This window comes from Papio anubis, chromosome 1 (assembly GCF_008728515.1).
Source record: "Papio anubis isolate 15944 chromosome 1, Panubis1.0, whole genome shotgun sequence".
In the NCBI taxonomy this organism is placed as follows: Eukaryota; Metazoa; Chordata; class Mammalia; order Primates; family Cercopithecidae; genus Papio; species Papio anubis.
In genome coordinates, this window is record NC_044976.1 from 30,062,363 (window position 1) to 30,087,442 (window position 25,080).

Genomic DNA, 25,080 nt, shown 5'->3' on the forward strand with positions numbered 1-25,080 from the left:
TGGGTGACACAGCAAGATGCTGTCTCCAAATAAAGGAAAGGAGAGGGGAGGGGAAGGGAGGGGAGGGGAGGGGAGGAAGGAGGAGGAGGAGGGGGGAAAGAAAGAGAGGGAGGGAGGGAGGGAGGGAAGGAAGGAAGGAAGGAAGGAAGGAAGGAAGGAAGGAAGGAAGGAAGGAAGGAAGGAAGGAAGGAAGGGGGGAAGGAAGGAAGGAAGGAAGGTCTAAAGTTCCAGAAGCAGAGAGGAAAGAGAATGGGCAGAAGCAGTGTTTAAAGAAATAGGGCTAAGAATTTTTCAAAATTGATAAAAGACAAAAATTTACACATTCAAAAAGCTCAGTGAATCTCAAACAGAATAAATAAAAGGAAATTCATACCTAGACACATCAACACTCATGATAAGGAGATCCTTACACGCATAAAGAGAAAAAATAATACCTAACACTTGAATAGCACTTAAAATGTGCTTTGTCTGTGGCAAGTGCTTTACATATTAGTTAATTTAATCCTCACCACAATCTTATGAGGTACTAGTACTATTATCTCCCCCATTTTACAAAAGAGGAAACTAAGGCACACAGAGGCACAGGGAGGTTAATCACCTTGCCCAATGTCACACAGCTAGAAAACCAAAGAGCTAGGATTTAAATCCAGGCAGTCTGATTCTAGAGGCCATACCTTCGACTACTATTCTATGATCCCATTCACCAAAATACGTTTTACCTATAAAGGAATGGCAATTAGACTAACAGCTACTTTCTCAATAGTAATAATGAAAAGCAAAACATAGAAAAATAGTATTTTCAATGTGCTTAAAGAAAATAACTATCAATTGTGGACCCAGACAAAATACTTTTCAAGAATAAGAAAGAAATAAAGATATAGAAAAAAATCGAGAGCTGTTATTTTTCTTGATAATTTTGTTTTGCTCAATAAACAAAATGCTAAAAGATAAACCTGAGGCAGAAGGAAGGAAAAACAATCCCAGATAGAAAAGCTGAGACAAAAGGAAGAATTTTGAGCAAAGAAAATGGTGAAGATGTTGTTAAATCCAAACAAACACTGATTGTATGAAACTATAATAACAGTGTGTAATTTGGGGATTTAAAAAGAAAGAGCTGGGCGCAGTGGCTCACGCCTGTAATCCCAGCACTTTGGGAGGCCAAGGCGGGTGGATCATGAGGTCAGGAGATCGAGACCATCCTGGCTAACACAGTGAAACCCCGTCTCTACTAAAAATACAAAAAATAGCCGGGCGTGGTGGCAGGCGCCTGTAGTCCCAACTTCGGGAGGCTGAGGCAGGAGAATGGCGTGAACCCAGGATGTGGAGCTTGCGGTGAGCCGAGATCGTGCCACTGCACTCCAGGCTGGGTGACAGAGCAAGACTCCGTCTCAAAAAAAAAAAAAGAGATAGGGGCCGGACACGGTGGCTCAAGCCTGTAATCCCAGCACTTTGGGAGGCTGAGACGGGCGAATCACGAGGTCAGGAGATAGAGACCACCCTGGCTGACATAGTGAAACCCCATCTCTACTGAAAAATACAAAAAACTAGCCAGGCGAGGTGGCGGGTGCCTGTAGTCCCAGCTACTCGGGAGGCTGAGACAGGAGAATGGCGTAAACCCGGGAGGCGGAGCTTGCAGTGAGCTGAGATCTGGCCACTGCACTCCAGTCTGGACGACAGAGCCAGACTCCATCTCAAAAAAAAAAGAGATAGGACCAATTTACTGGATAACAACAACACACAAATTGGAAAGGTACACACTTGGAAGTAGAGCATTCCAAGATCCCTATATCATTTTGGAGGAAGGTAAACGTTGTAACTACCTTTATACTTTGATAAGTTAGTTATTTGTGCTCAAATTTCTTTTTTCTTTCTTTCTTTCTTTCTCTTTTTTTTTTGAGATGGAGTCTCACTCTGTCGCCCAGCCTGGAATGCAGTGGCATGATCTCGGCTCACTGCAACCTCCACCTCCCAGGTTCAAGCGATTCTCCTGCCTAGGTCTTCCAAGTAGCTGGCACTACAGGCGCCCGCCACCACATCCGGCCTTTTTTTTTTTTTTTTGTATTTTTATTAGAGACAGGGTTTCACTGTGTTAGCCAGGATGGTCTCAATCTCCTGACCTTGTGATCTGCCGGCCTCAGCCTCCCAAAGTGCTGGGATCACAGGTGTGAGCCACCGAGCCTGGCCTGTACTCAAATTTCTAAGAGAACCACCAAAAAAATATAAACTGAGGATAGGAAACATCTAAACTACTGAGGGATAAAAAGGAGTAAGAAAAAATAATCCAAAAGGAGGCAATGAAAGGGAGAAAGTGCCAAAATGCAAAACATACGCAAAGCACAAAATAGGCCAGGTGCGGTGGCTCATGCCTGTAATCCCAGCACCTTGGGAGGCTGAGGCGGGAGGATTGCTTGAGCTCAGGAATTCGAGACCAGCCTGGCCAGACATAGCCAGACACTGGCCCTACTAAAAAAAATTTTTTTTCAAGAGCCAGGCACAGTGGCATGCACCTGTAGTCTCAGCTACTTGGGAGGCTGAGGTAGGAGAATTGTGAGCCCAGGAGATCAAAGCTGCAGTGAGCTATGATCACGCCACTACACTCTAGCCTGAGCAACAGGAACAGAGTGAGACTGTGTCTCAAAAAAAAGCACGAAATAAAATGGTAGGAGTAGATGTAAATAAATCAGTAACCATAACAAATGTAAATGAACTAATACTTCAGAAAAATACAAAAATTATCAGACCTTTAAGGAAAGAAAATACAATTATAAAATATTCATGAGACCCATTTCTAAGACATAATGATGCAAAAAGGTTAAAATAACAAAATGGAATAATATATGGACAGGCAAATCACCAACCAAAATAAAGCTTTGTAGCTATATTAACAATCAGATAAAACAGACTTTAAGGCAAAAAATCATTAGAGGCAAAGACTTGACTACATAATGATATACAGTTTTACCAGGAAGCTATAACAACTCTAAACTTATAAGCATCTAATAGCATAAGCTCAAAAACTATAAAGCAAAAAATGGTAGAACTATAAGCAAAAAGACAAATCCACCATGATAGCACAAAAATGTCATGTATCTCTCTAACTATTGATAAATAAAGCTGACAAAATAATCAGTAGGAATAAAAAATACTTAATGAAATCAACAAGCTTAATCTGTACATATTTATAAATATACACTGAATATTAATCCTAATAACTAGATAATACATATTCTTTTCCAGTATATGTAACATATATATATAAAAATTGAGCAAAGCCTGGGCCAAAAAGCAAATATTAACACATTTCAAAAGACTTTTTTTAGCTTAGCACTGCCCAACAGAAACACAAGCCACATGTATACTTTTAAATATTCTGGTAGCCACATTTTAAAAAGCAAAATTAATTTTGTATTTTATTTAATTCACTATGTCCAATATATTATCATTTCAACATGTAATTGATAGGAAAACTTTTTTTTTTTTTGAGACGGAGTCTCACACTGTTGCCCAGGGTTGGAGTGCAGTGGTGTGATCTCGGCTCACTGCAATCTCCGCTCCCCAGGTTCAAGCAATTCTCCTGCCTCAGCCTCCTGAGCAGCTTGTATTACAGGTGCCCACCACCACACCTGGCTAATTTGTTTGTTTGTTTGTTTGTTTTCAGTAGATACAGGGTTTCACTATGTTGGCTAGGCTGCTCTCAAACTCTTGACCTTATTATCCGCCTGCCTCGGGCTCCGAAAGTGCTGGGATTACAGGCGTGAGGCACCTCGTCCAGACATAAACAACTCTTAAAGAAATGTTTACATTTTTTTGTACTAAGTCTTTGAAATTCAGTGTATATTTTACACTTATAGTACATCTCAATTTGGTCTAACCAGATTTCAAGTGCTTAATAGATACAAGTGGCCAGCGGCTATCAGACTGGATAACTCAGATAAAGACCAACTTCTCAGACCACAATATTACTAAGTTAGAAGACAATAAAGGCAAAAGCAACAAAAGATTAGTTTGGAAATTAAGAAATACACTTTTAGCCGGGCGTGGTGTCTCATGCCTGTAATCCCAGCACTTTGGGAGGCCAGGTGGGCGGATCACCTGCGGTCAGGAGTTTGACACCAGCCTGGCCAATATGGCGAAACTCCATCTCTACTAAAAATACAAAAATTAGCCAGACGTGGTGGCAACTGTTATCTCACCTACTCGGGAGGCTGAGGCATGAGAACTGCTTGAAGCTGGGAGGTGGAGGCTGCAGTAAGCCAAGATAGCACAACTGCACTCCAGCCTGGGGGATAGAGCTAGACTCTGTCTCCAAAAGAAAAAAAAAAAAAAAGAAAGAAAAGAAATAAACAAACTTTTAAAGAACACACAGGTCAAAGAAAAATTGTGATTAAAAATGATAAAATATTGAGATTGAATGATAATAAGACTGTATGTAAATTCTATGAATGCAGCAAAAGCAATAATTAAAAGGTTCCTTTACAGCTTTAAATGACTTATTACAAAGGAAAAAAGGCAGAAAACTAATGAACTAAGCATAATTTTTAAGACTTTATAAATAGTAGCATAAACTGAAAGGAAGGCGACATTGACAACATACAATGGAGAGGATGAACAAACCAAAAATCGGTTCTTTGAAAAAACTGACAATTCTCTGACAAGATTGATTAAGGAACAGAGAAGAGGTATAACTAGCTAATATTTGGAATGTATAATTACAAATGCACAATCCTTAAAGAGGCTATTGTGAAATACTGTATGCCAACATGCCAATAAATTTAAAAACTCAGATGAAACAAGTAGACATCTAGAAAAGTATAACTTACCAAAATTGATTCAAGAGAAAAACAACACTGGATAAACCTATAGCCACAAGATAAATTGAATTCATACAGAAGGAAACACCTTCCTTAAAGAGAACATCAGTCCATACTTTTTTTTAACCAGCCATTCTATCAAAATGTCCAAAGAACAAATAATTCCGATCTTAATTACATTATCCCAAAGAATAGGAAACAAAAAGATAATCCACAATTCATTCTATGAAGCTAGCAAAACCCTGATACCAAAATCCCAGAAGGGTAGTAGGAGAGCAAATCATTTCAGGCCAGTTAATTCACCCACTGAAAACCCCAAACAAAACATGAAATTGAATTCACAAAATATGGAAAAGATATAGCATTACCAAATTGGGTTTGTTCCAGCAAGGCAAGAACTTAACATTCAAAAAAGCTTAATATTTAAAAAAAACCCCACTAACTCCTTAAATTAATGTTAATAAATTCGAGGATAAACATCATATTATTATCTCAGAAATGGAAAAAACATATTTGATTAAATGCACTGTGCAATAATAATAATTGTAAATATTGTAATTGTAAAAATTATAATAATAATTGTAAATAATTAGCAAACCAGTAAGAAAGGGAGTTTCCTTTACCTGATAAAGAGCATCTATATAAAAAACATAGCAAGTGTCATACTTAAGGTGAAATGATGACCACATTTCCTTTAAAATCCAGAACAAGTCATGGGTTCCTTGCTATCACCACTTCTATGCAACATTATACTAACAGTCTTAGCTAGCACAATAAGGAAAGAGAAGGGAAGAGAGATGTAAAAAATTGGAAAGGAAATAACAAAAACTGTCATTTGTCTACATACGATTGTCTACACAGAAAACAAACAAAATCTAAATAGATAAATTATATAGATTAATAAAAGCAAGATTTCTGGACGCAAAAACAATAAACAAAACTCAGTTGTGTTTTTACATGGGAGAAAGTGTAGAAATGCAAAACATACACAAAGCACAAAACAGGCCGAGCCTAGTGGCTCATGCCTGTAATCCCAGCACTTTGAGAGGCCGAGGCGGGTGGATCACCTGAGGTCAGGAGTTCAAGACCAGCCTGACCAATATGGTGAAACCCTGTCTCTACTAAAAATACACAAATTAGCCGGGTATGGTGGTGGGTGCCTGTAGTCTCAGCTACTTAGGAGGCTGAGACAGGAGAATTGCTTGAACCCAGGAGGTAGAGGTTGCAGTGAGCTGAGATCGCACCACTGCACTCTAGCCTGGGTGACAGAGCAAGACTTCGTCTCAAAAAAAAAAAAAAAAAAAAAAAAAATATATATATATATATATATATATATATATATATACACACATATATAAAAATATATATATACATATACACACATATATATAAAATAGCATCAATAAATATAAAGTAGTACAAAGAGACATGTACCTTCTGATGGGAAGAACACACCACCAACCTATGAAGTAGTTCGGGCTAAAAACTGCATCCAATTCTAATCAAACCTCTACATTCAGCCACCAGTTCACAGCTTAAAGCGAAGACAGAGGAACATGTTTAACTATACTACAGCGATGCAAAAATTACAGCGATGCAAAAATAAGAAATTAGGACAATCTAATTTCTTCACACACACAAAAAAAAGACTGCAAGAAAAAACAAGATATGGAGGGAGAACCTATAGTTTAAAAGGCTTAAAAGAAACATCAACCAATCCCAAAGTGTGGACCTTATTACTATCCTGACTTTAAAAAGACAAGTTATAAAAATAAGTTGTTGGCCAGGTGCGGTGGCTCACACCTGTAATCCCAACTCTCTGAGCAGCCAAGGTGGTCGGACTGCTTGAGCTCAGGAGTTTGAGACCAGCCTGGAAAACATGGCAAAATCCCATTTCTACAAAAAATACAAAAATTGGCTGAGCGTGGTGGCACATGCCTGTGGTCCCAGCTACTCAGGAGTCTGAGACAGAAGGATCACTTGAGCCCAGGAGGTAGAGGCTGCAGTAAGCTGAGATTATGCTACTACAGCCTGGGAAATAGAGTAAAACTCTGTCTCAAAAAAAATTAATTAATTTTTTTAAAATTTGTCATCTTTATGAAATTATTGCAAATTTGGATATTAAATGAATATTTGCTGATTTTCAGGCAAGATAACACATGGTGGCTAGGGTTAAGTGTGAGTATAAAAGGGTTCATTCCAGGGGGTAATTCCAGCACTTTGGGAGGCTGAGGCAGGTGGATCACCTGAGGTCAAGAGTTCAAAACCAGCCTGGCCAACATGGTGAAACCCCGTCTCTACTAAAAATACGAAAAAAATTTAGCCAAGCGTGGTGGCGGGTACCTCTAATCAGCTACTGAGGAGGCTGAGGTAGGAGAATCACTTGAACCCGGGAGGCAGAGGTTGCAGTTAGCTGAGGTCGCACCACTGCACTCCAGCCTGGCAAGGGAGCGAGACTCCTTCTTAAAAAAAAAAGAGAAAAATTTTAAATTAGCTGGACATGCATGGTGGCACTTACCCGTAGTCCCAGCTACTTGGGAGTCTGAGGCAGGAGGATTTCTGGAGCCCTAGGAGTTCAAAGCTGCAGTGAACTATGATCTTACCACTGCACTCCAGCCTGGGTGACAGAGCAAGACCCTGTCTCTAACAAATTAAAAAATGGCTGGGCGCGGTAGCTCACGCCTGTAATCCCAGCACTTTGGGAGGCCAAGACGGGCAGATCACGAGGTCAGGAGTTTGAGACCAGCCTGACCAACATGATGAAACCCCTTCTCTACTAAAAATACAAAAATTAGCCAGGCGTGGTGGCGGGCGCCTATAATCCCAGTTACTCAGGAGGCTGAGGCAGGAAAATCACTTGAACCTGGCAGGTGGAGGTTGCAGTGAGCTGAGATCATGCCACTGTACTCCAGTCTGGGCAACAGACGGAGACTCTATCTCAAAAAAAAAACAAAAAACAAAAAAACAAAACTCCTCCTACAAATCAATAAGGAAAAGTTAAACAACAAAAACTTTTTAAGGAAAAGACTTAACAAGAATAACCAAAATTCATGAAAAGATGCTCCTTAGTAAGAGGGCAGTGAAAGTTAAAACAACATTAAGACACTGCAGCATATCTCCATTTCAGCAAAAAACCCAAGTCTGATAACTATCAAGGGTTGGCAAAGATGAGAAGTCACTGGAACATTCATACACTGCTCATGGGGGTGTATACTGTTTCAACCACTTTAGAAAACATCTGGCATTGTTTAAGTTGAAGATGTGTGCACCCTATAACCTAGCAATTCCACCCCGGAAAATATTCCCTGGAGATACTCTTGCCCATATGTACCAAAACCCATACAAAGCTATCACTGCAGCACCACATGTAGTAGCAAAAAAAAACAAAAAACAAAAAAAACCAAATGTCCACATGGAGTCAACAAATAAATAAATTGGGGCATATTCATGCAGTGGGGATACTTGGTGGCAACACTTAGGAGCTGTGTGATCTTGGGAAAGTTACTTAATCTCTCTGTGCCTCAGTTTTCTCATCAGTAACAAGAGGATAATACCAGTATTTACCTCATGGTATTGGGGCAAGGATCATTATCATTATTCGAGACTCTTAGAACAGTGCCTGGAACAGAACAAGCTCTCTCTGTAAATGCTGGTGTTGATAAAGTTCCTTGGTCCCTGCCCTGGAGAAAGGCCATCCTGACACTCGACCATCCTGCAGGCTCTCCATTTCCATTCAAGCAATGTTGCCCTTGCTGGTCTCTCCCACCTGGTTCCTGTCCCACCTGTAACCCCCACCTACCCCTCCGCTCCTGCAACACTCCAAGCTGCCTCCTGCAATGCAGCCCTGCAGAGCACTGCCCTCTTCCTAGCAAGCCTCTCCTACTTTCTCACCTGCTGAACACCTACCTCCCTTGCCCAGACCCAGTTCAGACAGCCCCCTCCTCTGCCCTCCCCTCCCCTCTGGATATCCGTGGTCCACTGGGCTTCAGTCTGTATTTCAATTCTCTGGTTAGTGGCTTTCTCCTCCCACTAGACTGTAAGATCCCTGGACGAGACCCCCTCCTTGTTCAACAAATTATAATAAAGCCCCATAAACACCCAAGTTATGCAGGACTAGAGTCAAATCCTGGCTCGGCCACTTACTCCGTATGTGCCCTGAGTGAGTCACTTAACTTCTCGGAATCCCAGTTTTCTTACTCAGTAAAATGGGGATATTAATGCTGACTTTTTTTTTTTTTCTTTTTTTTAGACAGGGTCTCACTCTGTTGTCCAGGCTGGAAGGCAGCAGCACCAGCACAGCTTACCACAGCCTTGACTTCCTGGAATCAGGTGATCCTCTCACCTCAGCCTCCCGGGTAGCTGGAACTACAAGCACATGCCACCGTGCCCAGCTAATTTTTATATTTTTTGTAGAGACAGGGTTTTGCCACATTGCCCAGGATGGTCTCCTGAGCTCAAGCAATCCATCCACCTTGGCCTCCCAAAGTGCTGAGATTACAGGTGTGAGCCACCATGCCCAGCCAACATTGACCTTTAATGGTTAATGTGGGGATCAAATGAGATACATGAAGCTCTCAGTCTATAGTAAGCACACTAATGAAATGAGCTCCTCTTAGGCTGCTCATCTGTTGGGAAGATACGCTGCTCCTTTACTCATCTCCTGACACCTCACAGCTGCAGACAGCATACCTTGAACCACGGATTCTGGGTCAGGCCAGAGGAGCTATGTGCCTCCCTGGTGCTGACGGGCGGACTGCGAGCAGTACAGGGTCACTGACAGAGCTGCCCTCCCCACACCCACTGCTCTCCTACCCACAGAGCAGCTCTAAACCTCACTGGCCACTGTGGGGCCCAGGATGGACAAGAGAATGGCATCCAGTCTCCTCCCATCTCTCCTCCAAGAGTCTCTGGTTCATGCCAGAAGAATACAACATGGCCAGCCTCTGATATCAGACTCCTGGCAGTTCTGGGGCCCAGTTCATTCTCCCCACTTCATAGAGGAGGCAACTCAGATTCAGAGAAGGGACATTTCCAAATGTCTAAAGTCTTCTTGCAGCCAGGCGCGGTGGCTCACGCCTGTAATTCCAGCACTTTGGGAGGACAAGGCGGCGGATCACCTGAGGTCAGGAGTTTGAGACCAGCCTGGGCAACATAATGAAATCCTGTCCCTACTAAAAATACAAAAATTAGCCGGGCATGATGGCCCACATCTGTAGTCCCAGCTACTCGGGAGGTTGAGGCAGGAGAATCCCTTGAAACCAGGAGGCGAAGGTTGCAGTGAGTCAAGATTATTCCACTGCACTCCAGCCTGGGTGACAGGGCGAGACTCCACCTTTAAAAAAAAAAAAGTTAAACTCATCTAAATGTCTAAAGACAGGTCTAAAGTCACCCTGGAATAAGAGGCAGAGCTTGACCTTGAACCTCTCTGTCTGCCCCTGCTACAAGCCAGGCTATCTCCAGGGGAAGGTGCTAAGGCCCTAAACAGGGCTCCAGACCAGCCAGCACTGTGCCCCCCATTGCCCAGGCCCCACTCAGCCCTGTCTGCAACCACCCGCCCGTCGCTGTCACAGCCCAGACTCAATTCTTCTCCCTCAGCTGGTACTGGTTGTCATGGCAACGAGTTGTTTGGAAAGCTGTAGGATGATGGGCTGTGCCGCAGAGTCAAGGATGGAGCCTGGAGGAGCCAGCAGTCGTGGGCTGCTTCCAGTCAAGCCAGGCAGGAAGCTGGCTCCACCACCGCACTCAAACCAGCCCCCTCAAAGGCTGCAGACCCAGGAATCCCAATTCTGGGCATCTGGTCCAAATAAATCATGTGAAGAAGGGAGAAGCCAGATGCACAAGGATGGTCACCTCTGCATTACTTACAGCAGGACGAAATTGCTTATGTCGCTAACAGGTAACCCATTTGGGTATTTTTCTTGCACCAAGCACTGTGTTAAATGTCAAACATGTGTCATCTCATTTCATCCTCACCACCTCCCTAGGAGGTAAGTACTCTTCATACCCACATTTTGCAGATGAGAGAATTATACTTGAAAAGGTGAAGCCACTCACCTCGGTTGTTCAGACAGCGGCAAAGTCAGGATTGAATGTTAGCCTATTGGCCTCCAGGGCTCATGCTCCTAACTAGACTACAGTGGTTGGAAATGAGAAGAGGAAGTCCCAGCCCTCATCCTGACAGCACCTGTGGCTGTGACAAATACATCCATAGACACTTATGACGCACGGCTCAGGAAAAGATCAAATTCGGCAGAACAAGGTGAACCCACTGGGAACGATCTTCAAATACTACAGAACTTACAAAACCAAGCAAAGTCCTGGAACAATAAGGCATAACAGGAACCTATTTATAGATAACAAGACTTGATGCATAGTGGAAAACAGCTCACTGGTTCTATTTTACTAATTGGCTGTTTGGCCTTGAGTACTCATGTCACCTCTCAGAGTCTCAGTGTTCAGATCAGTAAAATGGGTATATGTCAATAGTGTCTACCTCATAGGATTGTTACAAAGATTGCAGATAAAGGGCTTAGCACAATATTCAGCACATGCTAAGTAAGCCAGATGCTGTTACAACTGTGCCGATAACACAGAAGATACACAGAGAAGGCAGTGCAGTGAGATCTCAAGACAGACCGCCTGGGCTTGTACCCTTGCTCCCATTCACCAGCTGGGTCTGTTACCTCACCTCCGTGGACGTCATGTGAAGATTAAATCAAAAACACCTAGCACATCATGCACATTCAATAAACGTGATGAAAATTCAACTATGTGAGAAATATGCACCAAAAACAAGTAGAGTCTTATTCTGCCTTTGGTGTATAAATGTTAGCTATGATTATTAATAAAGTGATGATGACGATAAGGAAAAGAACAAAGGAAAGGGAAGTGGTGATATAGGGAACATAGCTGGGCACTGACTCCCTAGCTGTGTGAGCCTGGAGAATATTGTTAACCCTCCGAGCCTCAGTTTCCCCATCTGGTTATATGGGGCTAACGCCTATCTTACAGGGTAACTGTGAACACTAAAAGAAAAGCAAATTTAACACGAATTAAGCAATTTACCTTGTGCCTTGTGCTGTGCTAGGCACCTCCGTTTCTTTAAGACAGAGTCTTGCTCTGTTGCCAGGCTGGAGTACAGTGGCATGATCTCAGCTCACTGCAACCTCTGCTTCCCAGGTTCAAGCGATTCTCCTGCCTCAGCCTCCAGAATAGCTGGAACAGGCACGCGCCACCATGCCCAGCTAATTTTTGTATTTTTAGTGGAGACAGGGTTTCACCATGTTGGCCAGGATGGTCTCGATCTCTTGACCTCATGATCTGCCTGCCTCCGCCTCCCAAAGTGCTGGGATTACAGACGTGAGCCACTGCACTAGGCCTAGGTACATTATTTTATACCATAATCTCATTAATCCTTGAAACAAACCCATGAAGCTGAAATTAGTATCATTTTTTTACAAAGAGGAAACCTAGAAAGGTTAAAAAAACATCCCACAGTCACTCAGCTAGGAAGTGGGCAGAGGCAAGATTCCAATCCAGGACTCACTGACTCCAAAAGATAATGACCCCTCACAAGGATTCAGTGAATGTAGTTTACTTTCTCTTTCCCAGCTTGTGGGCCTCATTTTACCCAGTTTGGTTAACAGGGATGAGAGACAGAAGGTTCACAAAGAGCCCATCTCGCTTAGCTTTATTAAATTCTACCACCAAGCATGGTATTGAGAAACATGGCCAGGCCCTTCCTATCCCAAACTCTCAGACTCAGCTCACCAGTCTGGGGCAGCCTCCTAGGCTGGGTTCCTCTGGCCTGTCCTGGTGGGAGTTGTCTGAGCTTCTGTCTGTGCCCTGGTCTTGGGCACAGGGCACTGGACTTTTCTTCAGGTTCTTAGTGCCCTTGGATCTTCTCTGCTCCATGAGTGAGCCTGAGCAGGCCCTGCTGGCTTCAGGGTCCAGGGAGGAGCTGAGGCCGCCCAAGTGCTCCCAGGAGCTGGCACAGGTGTCAGCGAGTCTTTGCTCCAGCCTTCCTCTGGATGCTGGCTGAGCCTTGGCCTCCAGCTCCTCCTGGTCCTGTGCTGGAGCCCGGCCTTCATCGCTGCCAGCCCGCATGACACACAGAGCTTCTTGCTGCTCTGCAGAGGCCTGTGCTGACGCCCCCAGGCACAGCGCTGCGCTCTGTGGAGGAGCCTGTGCAGCTGAACTGAGGGACTCCCCTCCACTGAGCACTGGGAACCAGACAGGGCCACAGGGGCTGCCTGGCTGGGCCCCACCCCCTGTAGCGGGCAAATATCCAAATTTCTCAGTCCCTGAGGCACATCCTGCCCCACTTCCACCTGGCTCTTCAGGCCCAGACCCAGTGTCTTTTGGAGAAGGAGGTCTGCAGGGGCCTCCCAAGGACTCCAGGTCAGCACTTTGGGGAGGGTCTCCCACAGAGAGGAGGTTGTCCCCACGAGGGCTCTGATCAAGCCACAGGAAACCACCAGCCCCTTCCCTGCACTCTGAATTAGTCCCTTGCTTCCTCCATTTCTTTCTTACCCTCACAGGGACTGGGCCTGGTGAGGATGTCAGGGGCCTTCCAGGGGGCTCCTCTTTGCTGAGTGTGGGGCTTCTTCTGTCACACCCTGGAGAACTCATTCCACGGTCTCTGGCCTCCCTAGGCCTGGGGCAGCTCACCTCCTCCAGCCCTGCAAGCCTCTCCCTGCAGACCAGAGCTCTCTCTGGGAAACCAGCAGACCTGCTACAAAGTTTCCTGGGGCAACTGTCATCTAAGATGTCACACAGAGAAACCTGGAGCCTCTTGGAGGTCAGAGCTCTCCCCTGAGCAGGCACCGAGGGCGGCTGCAAGTGGAGCCCAGGACCCGGCATCGAGCCCCGGCTCTGTCCCACAGCTAGCAGCTCCATGAGCCCTGGGCAGACCCCAGCTGCACCCGCAGCCTGCGAGCTGGCACCTCGACAGGCCTCCTTCCTGGGGATCTTCCTTCTGCTGCCAGCCCTGACTCGGGGCCCAGAGCTTGCCCCTGGCCCGTGTGGTGCCAGGCCTGGCGTGGAGCTGGCTCCTTCCATGTTCTCTAAAAGCTCACAGTTGTGTTGGAGACTCAACACGGGGTCTCCTGTGCCGGGGCCTTCTACGTCCCCCGCCTGGGACATGTCTGTCCACCTACCTGGGCCAAAAGCACAACAAGGGCCCTGTGTGGAGACAGAAAGAGGGGACTTGGTTACGTAGAGTCCGACTTGTCAGCCCGTTCAGTGGGAGCTGGGAGAAGCCCCTCTTCCAGCCAGCGCTCCCAGACCCTTCCACTCCTGAGGCCTAGGGGTGAGCACTCCAGGCAGGGGAGCACCCAGCAGGAGCTGGTGTCCTGAGTGAGGGTGGAGAGGCCTGCCTCCAAACAGGGCCGAGCTACAGTGGCCTCCAGGGTCTTCTTGTCTCTGAAAGTTCACGAATTCGCTTAAACGGGACCGACTAAGATACCATTTATTTATGACTTATGTGCTTATTTCATTGCATACTGGCAGCCACAGGTGAGGACAGAGATTCTGAGACGTTAAGACGCTCACCCAAGGGCGCACAGGAAGTGGAAAGGCCAGGAGTCTCTCTCCCAGTTCTCACACTCCGCAAGGAGCAGATACTGAACGGGGTTCGTGCCCAGAACCCTTCCCGTCTCTCTCCCATCGGTCCCGTTCTGAAAGGCGCCCCACCCAGGTTCCCAAGCCTTACTGGGACAGTCCCCCAGCATCCAGGAAACCCGGTCCCCATCGGTCCCCTCGCTCTCACCTGGGCTTCCCCGGGTTTTCCCTCCTGAGGTTCCACCCACCAGCTGAAAAGGAGCTGGGATCACGTGACGCGGGGGAGGAAGGCCCTCGCTGAGGGATAGGGGCGGAGTGCCTGATGGTGCGCAAAGGGCGGCTCCCCAGGCGTGCTGGCGTTCCTACCCCGGCAGAGGGCGCCCTCTTCCTCCTGAGGGCTTCCCGGAGGAGGTGCCAATGCTTGTGGCTCCCAAGCAGAGGTAAGTGGGTGCAAGTGGCAGCGAGGAGCTTTGGCTGCCTGCCTGAGAGTTTAACTTGATCCTACCGCAATAGTCCCTGAGCCAGTAGGGTAAAGTCAGACTTATCTAGATTATTTGCCTAATTTTATTTTGTTTTATTTTTAAACTTTTATTTTAGGGTCAGAGGTCCATATGCAGGTTTTTAATATAGGTGAATTTGTGTCACGGGGATTGTTGTACAGATTATTTCATCACCCAGTTGTTAAGCCTAGTACCTAATGTTTATATTTATTTTTTCTTATCCTCTACTTCCTCCCACCCTCCACCCTCAAGTAGGCTCCGTGGTCTGTTTTTTCTCTCTTTCTGTCCACGTGTTCTCATCATTTAGCTCCCACTTATAAGTGAGAACATGCAATATTTGGTTTTTCCATTCCTACATTAGTTTGCTAAGGATAATGGCCTCCAGCTCCATCCATGTTCCTGCAAAGGACATGAGCTTGTTCTTCTTTATGGCTGCATAGTATTCCATTGTGTATATGTACCACATTTTATTTAGCCAATCTGCCATTGATGGGCATTTAGGTTAATTCCATGTCTTTGCTATTGTGAATAGTGCTTGCCTAATTTTAAAAAAATTATCTCAGATATAATTAATGTAGATGGAAATGCAGATTCAAGCCCAGTAGAAGGTTAGAAATAAAAAGTTTAAAGCTATCTATCATTTGCCAATCCCCCAACTCCTGGAAACAACTATGGTTTTTTTGTTTGTTTTTAACCATGTTTGTTGTCATGTTAGTATTTTTAATTTCATAACTGTGAATAATATACTCATACCTCTATTACTTGATTTATTAGTTTTAACTATGTCTGTTGTATCTATCTGTTGACTTCCTGCTGTGGTGATTTTATTAACCACCCTTTCCCCCTTTCTCTTCCGTTTTTCATATATATATATCTTTTTTCTTTTTTTTTTTTGAGACAGAGTCTCTCTCTGTCACCCAGGCTGGAGTGCAGTGGCATGATCTCAGCTCACTGCAACCTCTGCCTCCCAGGGTCAAATGATTCTCCTACCTCAGCCTCCCGAGTAGCTGGGATTATGGGCATGCGCCACCATGCCCTGCTAATTTTTGTATTTTTAGTAGAGATGGGGTTTCACCATGCTGGCCAGGCTAGTCTTGAACTCCTGACCTTGTGATCCACCCACCTCAGCCTCCCAAAGTGCTGGGATTACAGGCATTAGCCACCATGCCTGGCCTTCTTTTTTATATTTATATTTTAAGTTTTACTATTGGTTTCTATTATCACTTTGAATAATAGTCTTAAATGTCTGTTTCTTCTGTATATTGTATCTCTTGACTCTTCTCCGTGTGAAATGGATAATTTCCCTTGATGTCCCCTCCCTGCTTCTGCCTTCATCCATGAACTAAGCTTTTACTTTTGTGTCACTGAGGTTTATAGCATTTACGTTCCATTCGGTAAAGATAATTCAGTTTACCGTTGTTTACCTGTAGATTGATTCTCAACATTGAAAACTAAATGACATTTATAATGTTATGATTATGTAAATACTTTTACTGCAGAAACAGGGGTGTTTGGCTTTTTTTGAGATAGGCTCTGGCTCTGTCACTCAGGCTGGGTTGTGGTAGTGTAATCATAGCTCACTGCAACCTCGAACTCCCAGGCTCAAGTGATATTCCCATCTCAGCCTCCTGAGTAGCTGGTACTACAGGCATGCACCACCATGCCCAGCTAATTTTTTTTTTTTAATTTTTGGTGGAGACGATGTCTCACTTTGTAGCCCAGACTGGTCTCGAACTCCTGAGCTCAAGCGATCCTCCCATCTTGGCCTGGGATTACAGGCGTGAGCCACCGCACCCAGCCAGAACCAGGGATTTGATAAGTCTGATTGCAAGGGAGATGGAATTCCCTGGCACTAAACCTGTGCCAGGTGAGACTGTGAGAACCTTTCAGGCCAATGGAATACTAAACCACAGTTAGACTAAATAAATTAGATCTATATATCAACATGAGTGTATCTCACTGACATCATGTGGAATTTTAAAAACAACATAATATGAATAACAAAGGAAATCGAGTCTGGAGTACACGGGGACTCCCTGTACTCATCTTCAGATTTTTCTGTAGATCTAAAACTATTCTAAAAAACAAGGTTTGTTACAAAAAACAAACCAAGCTATTGGATAATCCATATTGAACACTGTCGTGATATGGCGTCGGAGTACAGATGAGGTAAGAGGAAAGACTGGATGTCACCGATGACCAAAATTACTGCTCTAAGGAAATAATTTTTGTAAGTAAGAAGCCCTCCCTCTGAGGAATGTCTTGGTCATGATGGCAGAGTTGACTGGGTTCCCTAAGACCAGTGAACTAAGCCATTCTGGTGCGTTTGGATAGTGGAAGTCTCCCACATTAGGCAGAGAAAGGGGGAGTGGAGATGTTGTCAGTACCACATGGTATAGAGATAAAGAACGGCTAACATGTAGTGCTGTTTTGAGCCAGGGACTGGTCTAAATGCTTTACCTATATTAATCCTGTATTTGCTTATATTAATTTACCTATATTAATCCTTACACCAAGTCTGTGAGGTAAGAACTGTTATTATCCTTATTTGACAGATGAGGAAATAGGCAAAAAGAGATTAAGTAATTTGCTCAAGGTTAGCAAGTACTGATTTTAGAAACCAGCCAGTCTCTGGCTAGTTTCTCTGTATCCTGGTATTCTATTTTTTATTTTTTATTTTTTACTTTTATTTTTTTGAGACAGTCTCACTCTATCACCCAGACTGGAGTGCAGTGGCATGATCTCGACTCACTGCAACCTCCACCTCCCGGGTGCAAGCCATTCTTCTACCTCAGCCTCCGGAGTAGCTGGGATTACAGGCGCGTGCCACACCCAGCTAATTTTTGTGTTATAGTAGAGATGAGGTTTCACTATGTTGGCCAGCCTGGCCTCAAACTCCTGACCTCAAGTAATCTGCCCGTCTCGGCCTCTCAAAGTATTGAGATTACAGGTGTAAGCCGCTGGGCCCAGCCTATCTCCTGGTATTCTTAAATGTCTCATTGTCATAAAAAAATAAAGTAAGGTTTTGCCCAGGTTTTGGCCTAATGCCATTTACCCCATCATTAGCTGTTTGCTCCATTGAGTCATGACAGCACCTCTGCGATATACCTGGTTCCCATGAATGAATGCAATTTATTTCTTGGCTTTGTTTTCTTTTTTAAATGGAGTTTTGCTCTCATTGCCCAGGCTAGCATGCAGTGGTGGGATCTTGGTTCACTGCAACCTTTGCCTCCTGGGTTCAAATGATTCCCCTGCCTCAACCTCCCAAATAGCTGGGATTACAGGTGTCCACCACTATGCCCAGCTAATTTTTGTATTATTAGTAGAGATGAGGTTTCACCATGTTGGCCAGGCTGGTCTCGAACTCCTGACCTCAGGTGATCCACCTACCTCGGCCTTCCAAAATGCTGGGATTACGGGTGTGAACCACCACACCTGGCCTATTTATTGGCTTTCTTTTCTTTTCCATTGATCGATTTGTCTATTCTTGATCAATATTGTTTTAGTTCTATGGTTTTGTGATAAATATTGCTAACTGGGGAGCAAGCTCCACCCCTCCCAACTTGGTTTCTATTTTTTGTTATCGTCTTAGCTAACTATATACCTTTATTCTTCCATATGAGCTGTAGAATCATTTTGTCAAGATCCTTGCAGAATTCTGTTGGGATTTAAATTGGAATTTCATCAAATTTACAGATTAGGGATAAAATTGAGTAATACTAAGTCTTCTCATCCATAAATGTACCTTATTTCCATTCTTTCAGGCCTTCAATTCATTTTTGTGATTTTTCTTCATCAAAATATTACACATTTTAATTAAATTTTTCTATTCTTTAATATTTTTATTGCATTTTCTTTTTTCTTTTTTTTGAGATAAGGTCTCGCTCTGTGTACAGGCTGAAGTGCAGTAGTACGATCACCTGGGCTCAGATGGTTCTCCCACTTGAGCCTCCTGAGTAGCTGAGACTACAGGCGCCTACCACCATGCCTGACTAAATTTTTGGTTTTTTGTAGAAATGGCATCTTGCTATGTTGCTCAGGCTGGTCTTGAACTCCTGGGCTCAAGCAATCCTCCCACCTCAGCCTCCCAAAGTGCTGGGATTGCAGACATGAGCCACCATGCCGGGCACGGTGACTCATTCCTGTAATCCCAACACTTTGGGAGGCCCGGGCAACAGATCACTTAAGCTCAGGAATTGGAGCCAGTCTGGGCAACATGGTGAAGCCCTGTCTCTACAAAAACTGCAAAATTATCCAGGAGTGGTGGCATGTCCTATACTCCCTGTAGTCCCAGTTATCGGGAGGCTAAGGTGGGAGGATGGCTTGAGCCCAGGAGATTGAGGCTGCAGTGAGCTGAGATTGTGCCACCACACTCCCACCTAAGTGACAGAGTGAGACCCTGTTGCAAAAAAATAAATTAATTAAATTAAATAAAAATTAATGTCATAAAGATATTCGTAGTATTCTCATGATTCAAAAATCTCTATTGTATCGGTTACAGTCCCCTTTTAATTCCTAATACTATTTATTTGTGCTTGCTCTCTCTCTTTCTCTCTCTCAGTCATCCTAGGGTTTTTTGTTAAATCAGATTTTTGCCTTTTTATCTCTGTTTTTTTATGATGTTGTTATTATATTTTCTATTTCACTATCTTCTGGTTTTACCTTTCTTATTTACTTTCTTCTACTTCCTTTGGTTTACTCTTGTTCTTTCATTTTTTTTTTTAAGAGACAGGGTCTTGCCCTGTTGTCCAGGCTGGAGTGCAATGGTGTGATCATAGCTCACTGCAGCCTTAAATGCCTACTAATTGGCCTCAAGCTAATTTTCCAAATAATTTTAAATTATTTTGGAGAGATAGAGTCTCACTATGTTGTCCAGGCTGGTCTCAAACTTGTGGCCCAAAGTAACCCACTCCCAACACTTTGGGAGGCCAAGGTGGAATGATCACTTGCATCCAGGAGTTTGAGACAAGCTAGACAACATAGAGACCTTGTCTCTATAAAAACTACCAAAATTAGCCAGGCATGGTGGTGCATGCATGTAGTCCCAGCCTAGAGACAGGGTGTCTAGGGAAACAGAGTATTAGTGCCTAACTCTCTATGCTGCCCGGCTGGTCTTAAATTCCAGGGCCCAAGCAATCCTCCTGCCTCAGCCTCCCAAAGCACTGGGATTAGAAGCATAAGCCACCACACCTGGTGGCTACCTGTTATTATTAAAAATAAATGTAGTTTCAGGCCAGACATGGTGGCTCATGCTTGTAATCCCAGCACTTTGGGAAGCCAAGATAGGAGGATCACTTGAGACCAGGAGTCCAAGACCAGCCTGGTAAACATAGTGAGACCCCAATCTCTAAACAAAAATAAATAAATCATACATAAATAAATGTTTCAGCCAGGCATGATGGTGAACGTGTGTAATCCCAGCTACTCTGGTGGCTGAGGTGGGAGGATCCCTTGAGCTCAGGAGTTTGAGACCAGCCTAGGCAACATAGCGAGACCCTCTCTCTATTGAAAAGAAAATGAAAATATACTTTTACTGCATTGTGATCAGTTAAAATTGTCTATATAATGTTGATTTTTTTTTTTTTTTTTTTTTTTTTTTTTTTGAGATAGAGTCTTGCTCTGTTACCCAGGCTGGAGTATAGTGGTGCGATCTCAGCTCACTGCAACCTCTGCCTCCTGGTTCAAGCAATTCTCCTGCCTCAGCCTCCCAAGTAGCTGGGATTACAGGCACCCGCCACTGCGCCCAGCTAATTTTTGTATTTTTAGTAGAGATGGGGGTTTCACCATTTTGGCCAGGATGGTCTCGAACCCCTGACCTCATGATCCACTAGTCTCAGCCTCCCAAAGTGCTGGGATTACAGGTGTGAGCCACCACGCCCAGCCAACCGTTTAAGCTTTTCTTACCTCGAGCTTTTTACTCATGTTTTTCAAATCCATAGTACTCTATCGTAACTTAAAACTATAGAAATCAGTGTTCAATGCAGAAAACAAAACTACCGTAGGTATTTTAAGCAGAATGAGGTTTAATACACTGGGTACTTCAAAAGTCATTGGGAGGTCAGGCGCAGTGGCTCACGTCTGTAATCCCAGCACTTTGGGAGGCCGAGGCAGATGGACTGCTTGAACTTAGAGGAGTTCAAGACCAGCCCCGGCAACATGGCAAAACCCTGTCTCTACAAAAAGTACAAAAATTAGCCAGATGTGGTGGCGCGTCCCTGTAGTCCTAGCTACTTACGAGGCTGATGTAGGAGGATGGCTTGAGCCCAGGAGGCAGAGGTTGTAGAGAGCCGAGATTGCACCACTGTACTCCAGCCTGGGCAACAGAGCCAGACCCTATCTTTAAAAATAAATAAATAAATAAGTCATTGGGAGGCTGTAGGAGTGGACCCGAGGCTGGGCCTAGAACACATGTTAGAACTGTATTTATAAATACACTGCTAGGGTAACAATACAAAGATCTAATAACAGGCACCGCCACTGTTGCTTCTACTGCCCACATGCACAACACTAGGGGCCAGACATCGATGCGGGCAAACTCGATAGCGCCACAGTTTTGCTTGGAAGCAGTAACAGCCCACGGAAAAGGACAGTGGTCTTGGCCTCTCATCTGCTTTTCAGATTTTGCACAATAGCACTAAGTGGTGGAAAATAATTCACATCTGACACACTCATTGTAAAGGAATCTGGGAAAGAGCTTTTGGCTTTCTGTCCTCTACAGGCAGGCATACTAGGATGTGGAGGATGGCTTGAGCCCGGGAGTTCAAGGCTTCCATGAGCTATGATAGCACCACTGTACTCCAACCTGGGTAACAATGAGGCCCTGTCTCTAAAAAAAACTTTTAAATAAAATTTTTAAAAAATCGGCTGGGCGCAGTGGCTCATGCCTATAATCCCAGCACTTTGGTAGGCCAAGGCGGGCAGATCACTTGAGGTCAGGAGTTCGAGGCCATCCTGGCTAACATGGCGAAACCCCATCTCTACTAAAAATACAAAAATTAGCTGGGCTTGGGGGCAGTTGCCTGTAATCCCAGCTACTCGGGAGGCTGAGGCAGGAGAATCGCTTAAACTCGGGAGGCAGAGGCTGCCGTGAACCGAGGTTGTACCACTGCACTCCAGCCTGGGCAACAGAGCGAGACTCCATCTCAAAAAAGAAAAAAAAAATTTTTTAATCTCACATAATTATTACGGACTTGTCAATTTTTTCCTTTACCTCTGTAAGTTCCTGCTTTATATGTATTTAAAAACACTTTTTTAGGAGCATGCAAATTCATAAATTTTTACATCTTTTTGGGAGATTATAACTTTCATCAGTGCCAAATGTACCTTTTCTTCCTATTAATGTTGTTCTGCTTTAATTCAGTTTTCTGATATTAATATTGGTACACTGCTTCCTTGTAGTCAGTATTTAGCTGATACAGTTTTGTGGGTTTGTTTTTGTTTTTGTTTCAGAGACAAGGTCATGCTGTGTCACCCAGCTTAAGTGCAGTGACACGATTACAGCTCACTGCAGCCTCTAACTCTTGGGCCAGGCTGGAAGGCAGTGATGCAATCTCAGCTCACTGCAACCTCCACCTCCTGGGTTCAAGCGATTCTCTTGCATCAGCCTCCCGACAAGCTGGGACTACAGGTGCCCGGCAACATGCCCAGCTAATTTTCGTATTTTTAGTAGAGATGGGGTTTTGCCATGTTGGCCAGGCTGGTCTCGAACTCCTGACCTCAAATGATCTGCCCGCCTCAGCCTCCCAAAGTGTTGGGATTATAGGTGTGAGCCACTGTGTCCAGCCTTTAAAATTCTTAAAGTAGTAATTTGGCAGTGGAGTTTTGTTTTCAGAGACAAATTAGAGGTGAGTGGAGGAGAGGTGATGCTGGCACCAGAGACAGCTGCCAGAGAGGATAAGAGAATGTCCCACTTTACAGACTCATGCCAAACTGTCTTCCCGAGCACTTGTGCCAATTTACACTCCCATCTGCAGCCTCTGAGCAACCCAGTGAACCCACATCCTCTCTGACACCTGGTACTGTCAGGCTGCTGCTGCTGCTGCTGCTGCTGCTGCTGCTTTTTTTTTTTTTTTTTTTGTAGATGTAGTCTCACTCTGTCGCCCAGGCTGGAGCGCAGTGGTGTGATCTCGGGTCACTGCAACCTCTGTCTCCCGGGTTCAAGCAATTCTCCTGCCTCAGCTTCCCAAGTAGCTGGGATTGCAGGTGCCCACCACCACGTGGGGCTAATTTTTGTATTTTTAGTAGAGACAGGGTTTCACCATGTTGGCCAGACTGGTCTCAAACTCCTGACCTCAGGTGATCCACTCTCCTTGGCCTCCCAAAGTGCTGGGATTACAGGTGTGAGCCACCACGCTGACCTTTTATTTTATTTTTTGATATGGGGTCTTCTTCCAGCAGCACTTGCAGTTGCTCCATCTCAGGTCCTAGGGTCCTTCCACTGTGTTCTCCCAGCCAGAAATCTGGGTGTCAGCCTTGCCTCCCCAACTCAGCAGCCATCTAGGGTATGGACTCAGCCTCACTCTGCTTTTTCCAGGAGGTTCCTGGGCCTGGGGCGCCTTCGGGCAGCTCCAGGCAGCTCTCATCTGGCGGGACTCCCTTCCACCATTGCACAGGAGGCTGGGGGCTTCACTGGCTCCCTCTGGCTCCCAAAAGGATCCACCATCATGGATTCAGCTGAGGGGAACTCTCAGTCTCGCCTTCCTGAGATGCACTGATATTTGGGAACTGGCTTCTCAAGCTGCTGGGGAAGGGTGGGGAGGGCAAAATTTCATTTTCCATGGATGCCTTTGTGCACATCCCTCAACCTGGCTTCATGAGCTGTGGGAAGGAGGGAAGGGGGGGCGGATCTGGACCACACTGAGCAGCCGGGAGGTGAACTCTGGAGAGAGAGCAGTCTCTGCAAATCACGTTAAGCCGGGGCACTCCCTAACCTGCCCATCCTGTGCCTGCCTAGTCTCGGCCAGCAAGCAGCAGGCACCACTGCTTTGCACTGTGCATGCCAGGCCCTTTCAGGCCCTTCAGCAGAAGGCAGTGGGGCCACTCAGCCAGCAGTCACCACTGCTGTCCAAAGCTCCACTGACCCAGCCCAACATGCCGTAGCTCACTTTGTCACCCCGCCTCCCAGGTTCTCTGATTTGCTAAAGGACATGTTCATGGTTGTCTATCTTATGAACTGGAAAACCGGAGCAGATCCTCAGGGCCCCAAGCAAGAGGCTCAGTGTTACAGAGCTTGCAACTCTGTGTCCTGAGGCTCAGTTCCTGCCTAGAGATGGACACCACTGCCCCCTAGGGCCACCAGCACCAGGACCCTCTGAAGCTGCCAGCTGCCCCTGCCCCTTGGGGCCTCCTCCCAAGGCCCTTGCTCTTCTGCACCGAAGGTCATGCCTGCTGCCCCTGGACACTGCTAACTGTAGCTGCGGGTCACTGGCGAGCGTGATGGGCATTGTTTGTGCCTCCGACAGTGCTCTATGCAGACACCACTCAAACTGGTTGCACCTCTAAGTCCTGGGCTGCAGCCAAGGTGGCTGGATTTCCTGTACCTCTGAGCTGCTAGCTGCTATAGACACAGTCAGATGCTCCAAGGCTCCTGATCCTTGTCCCGAGGGCGTGTGAACAGACACAGCCAGGAGGAAACCGGAGCGCTGGCTGCTGCGGGTGCATGTGTTTGTGCTCATGAAAAGTGGCCCTTTTCTGAGGCTGCCAGGTGCTGCTGGCAGCCTGACCCAGGCTGCTGAGGGACACACTTGGATCAACAAGCCTTATACTACAGATGGCGACCTGGGTCACCTGGTCCGGGTAGGGTTTGTGAAGTTTCTCCACTGAGAAGGTGACTCTTCTCCCGTCCACGCTCCCTTCCATACTTACCCTTAGGAAGGAAGTCATTATGCACAGCCCACACTTAAGCAGTGGGGGCTCATGTGCCACCTCCTTGAGGGTGAACTATCTACATAAATTATTTGGAATCTGCATGGGAGATCTGTCTCTTCTCATTCATTTATTTATATCATTTGTTCAATCACTTATTTATATCACTCTGGACTCACGGGTATTGATTTTATATTTTGGGTTGTAATCCATTGCTACTTTATTTGGTTTGTTGCTCAAACTGTTCCTGTTTTGGCTGTTGGGGGCTCTGTGTCTCTTTAACATTTTCTTGTGCCCCCATTATTATGGGGTGGGATATGTTTCCTACCTCCTTGAAGACTCTC

At 45.2% G+C, this 25,080-nt stretch overlaps 1 protein-coding gene across 3 annotated transcripts in view; it reads right to left on the reverse strand.

The window, feature by feature from the left end:
- SPOCD1 (SPOC domain containing 1) overlaps positions 1-15,086 on the reverse strand; it is a 28,352-nt gene extending 13,266 nt beyond the window's left edge. The window contains exons 1-2 of one of the 3 annotated variants that reach the window (XM_003891490.5): positions 14,581-15,086; positions 12,582-13,994 (exon numbers count right to left, since the gene is read on the reverse strand). In XM_003891490.5, coding sequence (XP_003891539.3) covers positions 12,582-13,955 — 1,374 coding nt within the window. In that variant the 5' untranslated portion in view covers positions 13,956-13,994; positions 14,581-15,086. Of the gene's footprint in view, positions 1-12,581; positions 14,535-14,580 lie in introns of those variants that run through there. The other 2 variants (XM_021938786.2, XM_021938788.2) reach the window with 2 other exon arrangements.
- Between the last annotated feature and the right edge of the window lie 9,994 nt (positions 15,087-25,080).